Source organism: Mangifera indica, chromosome 17, assembly GCF_011075055.1.
Source record: "Mangifera indica cultivar Alphonso chromosome 17, CATAS_Mindica_2.1, whole genome shotgun sequence".
Taxonomy (NCBI): domain Eukaryota; kingdom Viridiplantae; phylum Streptophyta; class Magnoliopsida; order Sapindales; family Anacardiaceae; genus Mangifera; species Mangifera indica.
Window position 1 is genome coordinate 2,652,464 of NC_058153.1, and position 13,956 is coordinate 2,666,419.

A 13,956-nucleotide genomic window follows, 5' to 3' on the forward strand; every position below is an offset into this window, starting at 1 on the left:
AACTGCAATGTCATCCAACCAAAGGAGGACAGAAATCAGATTTGAAGAACCAATTTCTTTCTCTAAAATTCTGTTGAAAGTTACCTTCAGAAAACCAGACTCTGTTGCTTATTTTGCATTTGATAAAATGAACAAAAAGAAAGTACATGTTCATATATGAGAAGTAAAAAGGAAATTACAATTACAGATTCTGCCGGCTTACCGCACCGGCTGCTGATTGTAGTGATTCTTCTCTTTCTTTTTTGCGGCAGCAAGCTTTGCACTCCTTGCAGCAGCCTCACCAGCAGCAGCTCGGGCAGCAGCATCCATCTCTTTACTAGACTTTTTCTTTTTCATAGGAGCTACTTTCTTCAGCCGCTCTTTCACATCAACAGATGTATCATCAGCCTCCTCTGTCCCAGCAGTTTCATCTGTCTGACCACCAATGTTAGAGCCATCAGGCCGGTCCTGAGACAAATCTTTTGCTTCCTTCACAGATTTATCCTTCTTCTTCTTCTTTTTGGCACTTTTGCTCTCTGCAGGGCCATCCTCCTTCTTTTCAACATCTCCATTGTATTCTCCTTTCTTCCCTTGGGCAGCACCTGATAATAGCAAATAATATATATGTACACTACATGTAAGCGAGCCTTCCTAAGCAAAGTTTCTTTTTTAACCACAAGTCATAAACTAAAAGAAATGAAATCTCCAGAACATACATCAAATAAATGCAGTAAAAGCTAACTTGTTATAATTTCCCCTAGAATACTAGAAAAAAGCTACCAAGTCTTTTTGAAAATATGCTCAGAGCAAAAACAAAAAATAGTTCATATAGCACTGGCAGTTAAAGTTTATATATTCCAAAACTGGAAACTATGAACTTTATGTAGGAAAGCAGCACAAAGATAGCTTAAAATTGTACAAAATTCCGGTCAACCACAAGAAACTTGTACATATATCATTAATGAAAGAACTTGCAGAAGTGAACAACATCAGAGGACAAAGCTTTTCATGAAATTCCTGACTTAATGAAAACATTTGAATTTCAGAAAGGAGAAATAGTTCCAAAATTACAAGTTAAATACATGTGTGTGCAAGCGTATGTGTATGTGTTTGTGTATGTTGTTTTGGTGATGGAACATATTGTACAATGACATCAGACTCAATTAAAGGCTAACACAGGGAGGGACCTATGAGACGCACAAACATATAAATAATGCCAAAATACCATGAGATTCATCTTGGCCACTGCTTTCCTTTTTCAATCCCATCTCAGCAAGAAGAGCATCAAGTTCTTCAAGACCCTTTTTCTTCAATTCCTTCTTTGATAGTTGCCTTTCTGCTGAAGGAGTTTCAGGAAGCTTCATAACTTTTGGCTCAATTTCTACTGCTGTCTCATTTTCATTTTCATGTTCTTCTTCAACATCCTCATCGACCTCATCAAGACCTTCTTCCTCGCTCTCACTTTCCTGAAATAAATATGGAATAAATCTAAGAAACTTTGATAATAATATAACTCTGGACTATTGTTATCCTAGGTTCATAGAGTATTTAATCCCCAAATGGGTAAAACAGCATGAGAAATAACTTTTTCCCCACGATAAATTAAGAAATAATTACTACCATTTCCACGGTAAAATATATATCTGTATCAAGCTACATGCTGATTCACTTTATTAATTGACCATTTTTGAGTATAACCATAATGGACACATAAACCTAACCAAAGTCTGATATCTCGCTGTCCCAGGTTGGCCAAAAATAGGGCCAGACCTAAACAATCAGATTACAGGACACCATGTAAACAAAATGGGAATGACCCAGCATGCACCAATCTCCAATGGTCCATGGTATGACAGAGTGCAGTTGCAACATAGTGCAAAATCATTGTTGGAGTTACTTGACATTACCCCCTAACCGGAAAAAATGCCTAAATAATGCGCTAATTTATATCTACACATGAGATAACATTATATTATCTTTCTGCAACAGAAAAACATAACAAGCTCAGGAGATCAAAAAAAGACAACCAATAGTTAAATCAATGCAGCAACAATCGCTTTATCATGAAGCACTAAATGATTGCAGGTCTACCAGAGTGATGTAACTCCATATTAACCAGCACCGACTTTTCATTACCATCTCTATCAACACTTAATGCAATGACACATATTTATGGATGATCAGTTGGTTCCGACAAACTAAACGACAAGAAATGCCTTTATTGATTGCATTATCATAATAGAAAACTAAATGTTAAAGAATTCAAGCAATGACAAATACATAACAAGACATATCTTGGTAACGAGCATAAGACAGTCAGAATAACATAAAAAATCACAATGATGATTGAAGCAGAAAATAATACAAAATCAATTATCAATAATTGACAAAAAAAGAACATCTTGATATACACAACTGTCAAGAAATACATATCATTCCACACAGAATTTAAACCATTAAAAGAACTTGGTTATCCAAAAATAACAGTCAACACCACAGGAAAATCAAAGTCACTCAGAAATTAGTTTCTTATTGTGGCATTCCCAAATCTGCACAGATGAAAACTCTACATGATATCCCAAAATTCACGGGCAAACATGGGTGAGAATCTAGTTAAAGAGAACTTAAATTACAAAATATAGAGTTGTTTTTCAACAGCATGTATAGTCATCATATTCACAAAGAACAAAAATTTTATTGACACAACATTTAAGGAAAAGAATCCCAAACCCATTTTAGAAAATGCACTGATGGAATGCCAACTAGATCCTAAAATAGCTGCAGAAAGAAAGAGCCAAACAAATTCACGCAAGATCATTTTCTTTGTCAGAAAAATCACTACACTAAATCGGCATTGCTAAATTAACATAAAAAGATATAATCCATATTGAGTATCAAACAATGAAACGAACCATCCTTAGAATAACTGAGAAAGAAACTAAAATAAAGAAGCAAAAAAGAAACCTCAACAAGATTCTCCTGTGACTCCTTCTGTGGGCTGAGGTCCACAGTACTCCAAACCGATTGAGGCGGCGCGGTTGTCGCATAATAATCGTCGTCATCATCTTCATCCACGTCAGCCCAAGACTTAACAGTGAGCGGCGTGGGGGCCCAGAAAACCTCCTTCTCTTTCTCCTTCTCGGCGGTTTTGGCTTTGCTCTTAGACGAACCTTGCTCTTTACCCGAAGATTTCTTCTTTTTCTTCAAGTTTCCCAGCGCTGCGAACACATTACTGCTGTTCAAAACCACCGATTCGTCTCTCCTGCTACCGCCTCCCACCATTATCGCACACTCTAAACACAATGTAAAACTCTCGAGCGAAGGGACAAAACTGGAAATCAGATAACGACGAGATTAGATTCGAGAAATTAACAGTTAAGATAAAATAAATCGTAAAGCTAAAAGACGATCTGATAATAACAGTTAGGGTGAGGGTGGGTGGGTTCTTTGGTTGGAAGCAAAGAGAAACAAACAGTAGTCTCTGTGTTCAATGTGTAACGGATGAAATGAAATAGAAGAGAGTAGATATATTGTTTCTATTTATCTCTGGGTTGATTGCGACGTGGCCTTGATGGGCTTTGGGGCTCTGCAAAAGCGAAATGTTTTTTATTTGGCCAAAGAACTATTTCCCGCCCAAGGTATGCTGGATTATCAAGTTTCCCCCCTTTAACGATAAAAATATCAAATACCTACCTATGAGAAATTAAATTTAACGAAACTCTAACTATTTAAAATTTTATCTCTTTTTACCCCTCTAACCCCTAAAAACTAACTATTTCCCCTAGACCAAGTTTTGAAAAATAGCATTCTCTCTTAGGGTTTAGTTTTCAATCCTCGACATCAAATCTGACGCCATCACCAATGACGAAGCCTTTTCATGCATCACCATGCTCCAACGACCTCTCTTCTCTTCTCTAAATGTCGATCAACCTAGATCTGATGTCGTCTTTGCTTGAAAATTTGAAGAGCTTTGTTGGGAGACGAAGCTCTTCATCTTCCTAGACGAAGAGGACGACCTCATCTTTGTTTGGGAGGACATCTGGGAAAACGATCATCTTCCCAAACGGAGACGAGGTAGTCATCTTCGTCTGGGAAGACAAAACTCTTCAACTTTCCAGGAGAAGACGACATCAGATCTGAGTCGATTGATGTTCCAGAGGAGAGAAAAGAGGTCGTCGAAGCATGGTGGTGCGTCTGGAAGGCTTCGTCATCAGCGATGGCTCTAGATTTGATGTTGGGGATTGAAAACTAAACCCTTAAGGGGAATGCTATTTTTCAAAACTTATCTAGGAAAAATGGTTAGTTTTTAGGGGTTAGAGGAAAAAAGAGATAAAATTTTAATTTATTTTACCTTGAATCTGTTTTTTTTAACAATCTATGGGTAGGTAAATAAGTTTTTCAAAGTTAACAGTGGGAATGTATAAAAAAAGTATACCTTGGATGGGAAATAGTCCTTTGGCTTTTTTTTTTCCTCTCTCTTTTGTTGGGCGTGTGTGCTTTGGGATGGCTGGTGGCAGAGTGATGATGAAGGGTATCGACATAGAAAGAAAGATTTTTTTTTTTTTTTTTTGGTCAAGACGGAGTCGTATTGTGTGGTGTGAGGGCATTATAGTAATAGTGATGGGGTAATGTAATGTGTGTGGCTGAATTAATGAACAAGTGGATAAGAGAAAGTAGACTGGCAAACGTGTATATCGGATTGATATGTGTTGGCATAAATCGAATTAAGTTACATGGATAATATTTTCTAAAAACTTTATTTGATCTTATAAATGCGGGTTGATTTATGAATTGCTCGTTAATATTAATTTTTTATTTTTTATTTTAATTTATTCATTTCATAAATTTTTATTTTTTTTCAAATACATAATTTTATGGAGAATAAAAAATTTATCTTAAATTATAAATTTTTTTTTAAGTTTTAAAAAATTTTAATATTAAATATGAAATGAATATATATAATAAAGTATTAATATTTATATTCTTTAAATTTATTCTCAATACAATAAATTTTTTAATTTTAAAATAGATTTAAGTTCATCTCATATTAAGAGAAGAAAAAATATATGATATTTGCGTTCAATTTGTTGTAAGTCAAGACTTTTAATATAATAAGTTTCTTTTTAAAATCTAAATATAAATTAAATTAATAAAATTTTAACATAAAATAAGGTAGATTAAACTGATTTTATTCAAACTTGATTCAAATACTTTTCAAGCTCAAACACGAGCTTTAAGAGCGTTGTTCGGCTCTTTAAACTAATGAGTTTAAAATTTTTTCATAAAAATCAACTTAAATGATGACATTTTTATCAATACGCATCGAAATAATATTATTACTCAAAATAATATCATTTTATTTATTTTTTATTTGATTATAATACCGAATTGAGTTTAATATTTAATTTAAATTTGAACTTAAACAAGATAAATTTGAATAATTTTTAAATAAATTTAATAAACTAAAACTTAAGTTTGAACTTGAATTTAGTTTAACTCAAGTCAAACTGATTCAAAATTCGATAACTCAAACTTAGATCGTTCAAATCCAGGCTAATATAACGTGTAATTGGAAAATGGGATGTTACTTAAAGAGCCGTTTTAGGCCTTAAACATGTTGAAAAAGACAGTAACGCCTAAATGACGTTATTATTATAAAATATTAATTCATGAATAATTAATTATTGTAAATTCCTAAAATAACAAATAACTTACTTTTTTTATTAAATTGCTGGCAGAAAAATTACCTTTTCTACCGTTCAAACAAGCAATGAACTTCTTATTAGAAACAATATTCTTCAATTACATAAGGAAATAAATCATGATGAAGAAACGGGCGAAGCATTACCTAGGGTAGTTCCCACATGCCGAATCACAAACCCATAGATCTTTCTCTTTAGCTGTTCCATCTTCGCTGTGAGAATATCATCCTCACGGTCCAACCATTCATTGACACGCTTCAACTGTGACAAGACTGCTGCAATTGAACCAGAGTCCATAGGAAGACTGACACTTCCATTGATTTCACATTCACCAAATACTCGGGAACCGGCATCCAGCAATTCCTCCACAAATCCCATAAACCATATTTGCATTTCAGACTGCAAATTCTTTGCAAGCTCAACACTTTCTTTCATTCCATGTCCTCTCGTCCATGACTCAGTGGCTGCTATTCTATTACTTCCCTTTTGTTGGTTTTGCGCATTCACAGATTTTCGTCTCGATGAACTTTTCTGTAGAGTCGAAGACGAAAGAGCTTCATTATTCTGGGTGGTTAGAAGGGAGACAATCTCAAGGTCAGTGGCCAATGCAGCATCAACCCAAAGACAACTGGGTTTTGACTGCTCTGTCGAGATATTATCACCCGTTGTGGCAGTAGTATGGTTAACCGCAATAGATTTAGCAATTCCAGCATATTTCACAACGTCGTTGTAGATTGAAAAGAATCTGTCGATTGTGTGCAGAGGATTTCCAGCTTTGGATGTTGAGGATAGTTGGGAGAACACGCTGAATTAAAGAGAAGCCGTTAAGTATCCGAAGTTACACTGAATCAATTACCTTGACAGTTTTTTATATTACTCAGGGAAAATGACTTGAAACACATAATCCTCACAAATTATGCTAAAAAAATGTCTTTTGATCATTTGGATTAAATATTGCAGCGAAATGGGAAGGCAGAAAGCATGCTTACCTTAAACACCTGACAAGAGACTCGGTAGCAATGGCCTCCTCTAATGCTTCAGCGGCTGCTGCTGCGGCAACAACTTTCCTTTGCATAGCCTCCTACAGTCAATTAACAAGTTCCACTATAGTCTTCACAGCAAAGTGATTAAACGAGGAGAGGATGCAAATTCTGATTTAAGTCCTTAGACTGTAAAATTAGATTTCTGCCAAGTGAAGTTAATTCCATACCTTCCCAAGTCTTGCGAGATCAGAGGAGACTGAATCCAATGGAACACTGCCATCAGTCCATTTTTTTTCATGAACTGTAATCCCTAGAGCTCCATAACCCAAACTGGTTTCAGGCGAACAGGCTTTAGTTTGCTTCTTGCTTGAAGAATCATCACCGACCGACTTTCGACCATTCACGTCGCTTAGACGTCTAGAAATAGCAGCCTGATAACCAGCAGAGAATATTAAAAATCTATACCTAAATAAACATCTACTTAGCTTAGCAACTAATTAGTAGAGCAGTGCCTGGGTTCGCAGAATGGATTGCAGATCTGGCTTATTATTCTTTACAGCTGCCTTTTCTTTCTGCTCCCCCGCAACCGGCACAGGAGGCGACTCATCCCAGCTCTTTCTACCATTCTTGACCTCTGGAAGTTTGGAAATCCCGGCAACAATCGTTGCCATCTTCTTCTTCCCACCAGCATCCGCAACAACAGGTGAAAACTTCACTCCTCCAGACAACCTTCTCCCAGGAGAGAGCGAAGCCCTCCGAGGATTTGGTGAAGCCTGCTTCCTTGCGTTTGGCGAAGGCTGCCGGTACCTAGACGGAACTATTATTGCTGGCTCCCTCGCCGCCTTCCGGTTTTCATCTTTAGCTGCAACTAGGCTAGGGACAACACATTTTGATGGCACCGGAGATGCAGATCTCTTTACTTTCCCTGCCGGAGATGGATCTCTTTCAACCACCGCCACATTTTTCTTTCCAACCGATCCTGACCGTTTTGCGGTAGCCGGAGATGAAAACCTCTGTGGTGGCTTTTCTAAAACTGGCTTGCTTTCATCTAAATTTGGAATTGCGACGTTATCTCTGGGAGCAAGAGCTTGCCTTGTTTTAATTTTTTCTATTTTCGTATCTACTTTCGATTCATTGTTTTCTTTTCGATCGGACTTCTTGGTGGACAAGTAAACGGCAATCGGATCTACGGAGTACTCCGAATCAGACACCGGTTGAATAACAAACTCTCTTTTCGAAGCAGAAATTCGAGCAATGAGAGGTTCAGGACTGCCTAAGAACGCGTGGCGGCCTGCGATTGGACGAATACCGTTGACACGAGGGACGGGAGAGTCGAACTCAAAGCGGTCAACATGAACGAACTGGCCGAGCTGGAGGCGGTTGGTGAGAATGAGATCGGTGTCGTGGTCGGAGAGGGATACATAGGTGGAGTTGAGGGAATCGGAGAGCTGCACGTAGAACCCGTGGTTAGGCCAGAGGTCGGAGCCTGCGAGACCAGGTACAATTCCGATGACTTGAAGGAGAGCCGAGCGGTGCTCGCCGGTGACTCGGACTGTTGAGTTCATGGATTGAAGGAGTTTTAGAAGGATTCCTGGAGTGAGAGAGGCCATTAGGGTGTTGTGTGTGTGTGTGTGTGTGTGTGTGTGTGAGACAAACTTTGAAGATAAGGACAATGAGTGTTGCAGTGGGAGAGTAAAGACGGACGGGGAGCATCTTGGCTGATTTGGCCGTTATGGGATTTCAAATTCAAATTCCCGCTAATATTTCTTTTTTTTTCAAATCTATGTGGGCCCAAACAGAGTGTAACGGACGTATAAAACCGGGTGATAAGCTAGTATTAGTATTACCGTTGTTTAGAGACTGAGTAATCCTTCGAAATTCTAGTCTTTACAGTTTTCTTTCTTATTATATTTTAGCCGTTTTTTTCGCTTCTTTCTCTGGAACACTTTCTTCACCAGGATTTTTTATTGGCAAGTATTTCTTCACCAATTTCATTTTGAACCTTTTTTTCATTGTTAAAGGCTAATCACTTAAGTAATTGAATAAATTGGCAAATCACTTGCATTCCAATTATGGTGTAAGGCTGCCCGCGCAATAAAATTCCCCCATTAAAGTTCTAAAACAGTTTAGGTTCTAGACTTGTCAATAAGATTAAAATTTTGAATTATTTGGTATAATAGTTAAAATAATCAATCATTAAACCTAATTTTAAATGTTCAATGCAATTGATATGGTCCTAAAAGAATAATTTGATTTAGGTGAGATTCCTCGTTACAAAAGAAAAAAAATTTCTTTTGTAATTGGAATCAATCCAACCAGACGATTCTCGTCCCAATCATCAAATTCAGTTGTGATATCATAATACATTTCACTATTGATTAAAATCGGCAAAAAATATATTTTGTCAGGTCATGTAACCCCAGAAGACAAATGCAGAAACTGAGAAAGCATAAAATTTGTAACTGCTATTATGGATGGATCACCCTTTTGGCGTATTAAGAGACATGAGAATCCTCCAATTTAAAATGTTAGAGTCATGACACCGCGGTGTCGAAAACTTGAGACATTTGATCATTTTCCATCATAAGCGTACATGGAGGACTCCAAGGGAAGGATAGTAAAGGCCATGTTATTTTCTATTTCTCATATACATTTATGTCACCAAAAAAAAAAAAAAATCATTAGGAACACAACCGGTACAATTTTGTCCACCGACCTTTCCACTGTTACAATTTTGTCAAACGGGTTTGTCTTAATCCTACGAAGAAACGAAGATGATTTATCATCTTCAACTAGACGAAGACAATTTAGTCAACAGATAAACATCAAAAGATTCGTCTAATATTGATCCATTAACATTCAGTCAAAGAGATGAAAATGATAAATTGTCTTCGTCTCTTGGCCGAACAAAAATGTTCGTATTCATCTAACGAAACTATTATTATGAGAGAAGAAGACGACGGGAAGGTTAGCCGACAATGGGAACAAATTTCAGTCACTAGAGAAAGAAGAAAAAACTTTAAAAGAAAAAATAATTTTTTTAAATTTTAAATTTGAAAAACACTTATAGTTTTTTAAACTAAAAAAGAAAAATAATATAATCTTTTAGGATTTACCTCTTATAACTAATAGTTTCGATTAAGTTTAATGATTTATAAAAGGTGTTTTGGATACCTAACTAATATGTGTTTGAAAATAGGCCAAACGACTATTTTCCACCCAAAGTATATGCTTTTGTCAAGTTTCTTCCCATTAACTTTGATAATACCATTTACCCACCCGTGACCAGTTAAAATTAACGATTTCAAGGGTAAAATTGTCATTTTGTCTGTATTATTAAAAATAAACTTAAATTTGATTTTATTTTTCCCCTTAAACCCTAAAAACTAACAATTTTTCTCAACCCAAGTTTTAAAAAACTACATTTTCCCCCCTAGAGTTTTCAATTTTCTGAGTTAGTTTTCTGGCGCCCTTTCTTCCTCTCCGGCGACCTCCAGGTGACTCCTCTTCCTCTCCGACGCGGCCTCCTTCCTGCGGTTGTCCTGGAAACTGTCGTTGACGAAGACGAGGTCTTCATCGTCAATCTTCGTCTCGACTCAACGACCGTGCCTAACATAATCGTCGGAGGGAGGCCGTGCCAGAGAGGAAGAGGAGTTGCCAAAGAGAAAGAAACGATGTCAGAAAACTAACTCTAAAAAATTGAAAACCCTAAAAGAGAAAACGCTGTTTTTTAAAACTTTGGTTGGGAAAAATTGTTAGTTTTTAAAATTTTAAGGGGGAAAATGAGATAAATTTTTCAGGGGTTAGGGTTCCGTTAAATTTAACAGTCCATGAATAGGTAAATGGTATCATCAAAGTTAATAGGGGGGAAACTTGACAAAAACGCATACTTTGGCATTTGGCCTTGAAAATATACTAAACCTTAAATCTCTTGGCCTGGTTAGAATTTCTGGTTGGATGTACTTGCAGCCCTACAAACACTAATATATGATTTCACATGTGCATGGTGAGTAGTTGTCGGGCCGTAAGTTTGTTGGATGTGATAGGGGTTTGGACATGGGGTGCTTCAGTTATCTCCTGACGGCAGTCCACTAACATCATGAAACCAATTTGCCTGCATTGCACATTGCAGCCCAGAATGTATCGTTAGCCTTGATACTACTAGTACTTTGTTTGGGCCATGTGCTCACAGAAATTTAGCCTATATATATTAATAATATTATTATTATATAGTTAAGTATTATTTTATTTTTTATTTAAAATTATATATAATAATTAATATATAAATTAATAATCATCCGTAATAGTATAGTTAAAATGAGAGGGAGAGGAAAGAATTCTACTAATCTTGGGGTAATTTATAACAGTAATTACGCACAAATAGAATCTATGATAGAACAAGTGCAAAAACTAGAAATCCCCCTACTACTCTTACCAGTATATCTACGACTCTTCTCTGCATAAACAGTGCAGAATGAGAAACTATCATCACAGGAAACTCACAGTCACCTTCAGAAGGATCTTCATCTGTAACAATGGCCAACCCAGAGAAATCACAGTTCCAAGGATGCTGGTCATTAATCTGAAAGTACATATTAAAAGCATAAGAAGCATTTCCCCTCGCACTCAGATGATTACATGAAGATCCATAGCCCAAAGCAGTACAATCTGAAAGGCTACAAGCATAATCTATACTATCTGCCAATTCTTCATAGTTATCTGCATGTGGGTTCAAAACACACCATTGCCTCTCCATGTATTCAACCCCTTCTGCAGCAGCCAAGCCTTTGTTCTCCTGAAAGCCTGATAAATCCAATTCATACTTTGGCTTCCCATCAAACTCAAAAATCCCCCAGTGCCGCTCAAAGTTTCCGGGGGCAATGCTCTTAGCATTCTCATCAATCAGGCCAAAGAGATAAATATCAATGGTGCCTTTTCTTGCTGGGGTTCCAGCTCCACTCAAAGCATGTTTAAGCAAACCCTGGTTGAATCTTTTAGCATTTTTAATGTTGGCATTTTTATCTCCATCAGTAGGCCACCCAACTTCCCCAACTATGATATGCATATCGGGATACCCAGCTTTATCCAATGACCATACAAGAGTGTCAAAATTTGCATCAAACACATTGGTGTAAACCAAATTCCCATCTCTAACAGGCTTGTTGCTTCCATCAAAGAATGCAAAATCCATAGGAAAATAATCGTTTCCATAGAGACTGAGGAAAGGGTAAATGTTGACAGTAAAAGGGGCATTGTTTGAATGAAGATATTGGATTATTGCTATTGTAACATCTCTGAGTTCAGGCCTGAAGTCACCGGCAGATGGAACTGGGTTTGATTCAGGAGAGTAATAGATATCAGCATTGAAAGGGATAGTGGCTTTCACCTTGGACCCCAAACCAGCATGATTGATAGCATCCTGTATATTTTTTAGGGCTGGTAGTGTTAAGTGGATATATGAGTCATTGTATGTTTTAAGGAAAGGTTCATTCCCTACAGCTACATACCTGCAAAATTAATTTTCTCAAGCTAAATTACAGAGTCAATTAATATATGTAAACAATTAGAATGAATTGCAGGAAAGTAAAACAGCTTGTTCAAGAAAACAACTTCTTTGGATATTTTTCACTGGGTAAAATAAATATTGTTCAACTAATCTGCAAATACATATATTGATGGTAAAGACCAAGTAATCGTTATGTTATCTTTTCAAAGTGGTGCATGTGTGTTCCTATCACAAACCCCACTAGGCTTTTTGGTATAATAAAAATATATATACCTAATTTTAAATACCTAATTGAATATTTAAATTGTGTGTGATTATGTGATTTTGAATTAAAGACGAAATAAAACTCAATCACATGACAATATATTATCTGAATACTCAATTAAATACTTAAAACTAGATACAAATAACATTACTACACGGATAATCCAGTCAATAATTCAAAGATTGGACCATAGAGAGGCTACTAATCTAAACATTTATTGAAGGGGTTAGGATAATATATACACCTAAAATATAAAGTTTAAATATTCCTTAATAGTATAAACTGACCAGGGTGCTAGGAAAAGACATCAAATTAACCATTACAGAACTTGGGAATAGTGGCATCTATGTCAGAACCAATAAAGAAATATTCAAAGGAAAATAAGAATAACAAGAGAATCATCCAAAGAAAGGCAAACCCATAGAAGAAAAAAGAGAAACAGGAAATAAAATGAAGAGCTAAAAGATGAAGAAATTAAGTTACTGAACTTGATCTTGACTCCACCAGTATATGAATAACTAGTTACATTAGCATATACCCAAGAAGCAGCAGCCTCAGCATCGTCACTCATCGTCTGCAACATGTAATTTGGTATGGCCAACATAACTTCAATATCAGTTCCAATGAGGGCTGCTAAGATTTTTTCATCAGCCTCAAACAGCTTCAACTTCTTGATCCCATTTTCTCTCAGCATTTGAACCACCTTATGAGGCGGTAAATGATGAGTTGACATGGTTCCCCAGTTGACTCCAACACTAGGGCTACCTAAAACCATAGGCATAAAGACAATAAACAAAACCAAGAAACAGTTACAGTACTCTAGCACTCTAGTTTGAGCCATTTTCTTCTCTTTTAAAGGATATATCTTTGAATCTTTCTTGAAGTTAGAAAGAATCATGAATGATTAAAGAACAAAGGTAAATTGGTAGTTTGAAGGAAAACAGAAGAGAGGAAAGGGGGGAAAGTTTTGGTTCAGTCTTGCCATATATATATTATCAGTAAAGAGTAGTGAAAAATCTCCAGACTAAGAATTCTGATGATTGGCTTTTGAGAAACTTCCTGGGTAAGGTGAGAAATTCATTGGTTGATTCTGTATTGTGTAGCAAAAAAGAGTGAGAGATTCCTTTCTTAATTCTGTTATACAGTTATGGTGCCAGCCCTACTAAAATTGCTGCATGGCTTGTAGGGCATCTATCGGAAAACATGCGGGTCCATCTTTATGGTTTTTTTTTCCCTGACTGCATTTGGCCTTTGATTAGATAGCTTTAAGCCTTTTTAACCTTTTAAGGTTTTAAAATTAATTTATTATTTATACCCGCGTAATTAGAGATGACAATAGATAGATAGAGATCAAATATCTTAATCTTTATTTTTATAAGAGAAGTTTTTTTTATCCCTAATACAGAGATGATAGGAAATCCTCATTTCCTCCTCGTGAAAAAATTTTCTTTCTCTATCATGTGAAAATATTATTTACACTTTTCTTTCTCTATTCTTACAAAAAAATAATTAAATATTAAT

General features: G+C 36.2%; 3 protein-coding genes across 4 annotated transcripts; all 3 read right to left on the reverse strand.

The window, feature by feature from the left end:
* Positions 1–38: 38 nt before the first annotated feature.
* On the reverse strand, positions 39–3,540 carry LOC123201031 (FK506-binding protein 4-like). 2 transcript variants are annotated; one of them, XM_044616477.1, is made up of 4 exons: positions 3,401–3,540; positions 2,944–3,310; positions 1,205–1,445; positions 39–581 (listed from the first exon to the last, which is right to left on the reverse strand). In XM_044616477.1, exons 2-4 carry the CDS (start codon positions 3,259–3,261, stop codon positions 199–201), a joined length of 942 nt encoding a protein of 313 aa, XP_044472412.1. In that variant the 5' UTR covers positions 3,262–3,310; positions 3,401–3,540; the 3' UTR covers positions 39–198. The 2 variants fall into 2 exon arrangements, with proteins under 2 accessions (XP_044472412.1, XP_044472410.1); XM_044616475.1 differs by having other exon boundaries at positions 2,944–3,491.
* A 2,054-nt stretch (positions 3,541–5,594) lies between these two features.
* Positions 5,595–8,329, reverse strand: LOC123200311. Its single transcript, XM_044615457.1, has 4 exons — positions 7,177–8,329; positions 6,892–7,095; positions 6,671–6,762; positions 5,595–6,486 (listed from the first exon to the last, which is right to left on the reverse strand). Exons 1-4 carry the CDS (start codon positions 8,272–8,274, stop codon positions 5,799–5,801), a joined length of 2,082 nt encoding a protein of 693 aa, XP_044471392.1. The 5' UTR covers positions 8,275–8,329; the 3' UTR covers positions 5,595–5,798.
* A 2,672-nt stretch (positions 8,330–11,001) lies between these two features.
* Positions 11,002–13,515, reverse strand: LOC123200399 (glucan endo-1,3-beta-glucosidase 8). Its single transcript, XM_044615564.1, has 2 exons — positions 12,924–13,515; positions 11,002–12,171 (listed from the first exon to the last, which is right to left on the reverse strand). The coding sequence occupies exons 1-2, from the start codon at positions 13,331–13,333 to the stop codon at positions 11,052–11,054; spliced, it is 1,530 nt and encodes a 509-aa protein (XP_044471499.1). The 5' UTR covers positions 13,334–13,515; the 3' UTR covers positions 11,002–11,051.
* Positions 13,516–13,956: the final 441 nt, after the last annotated feature.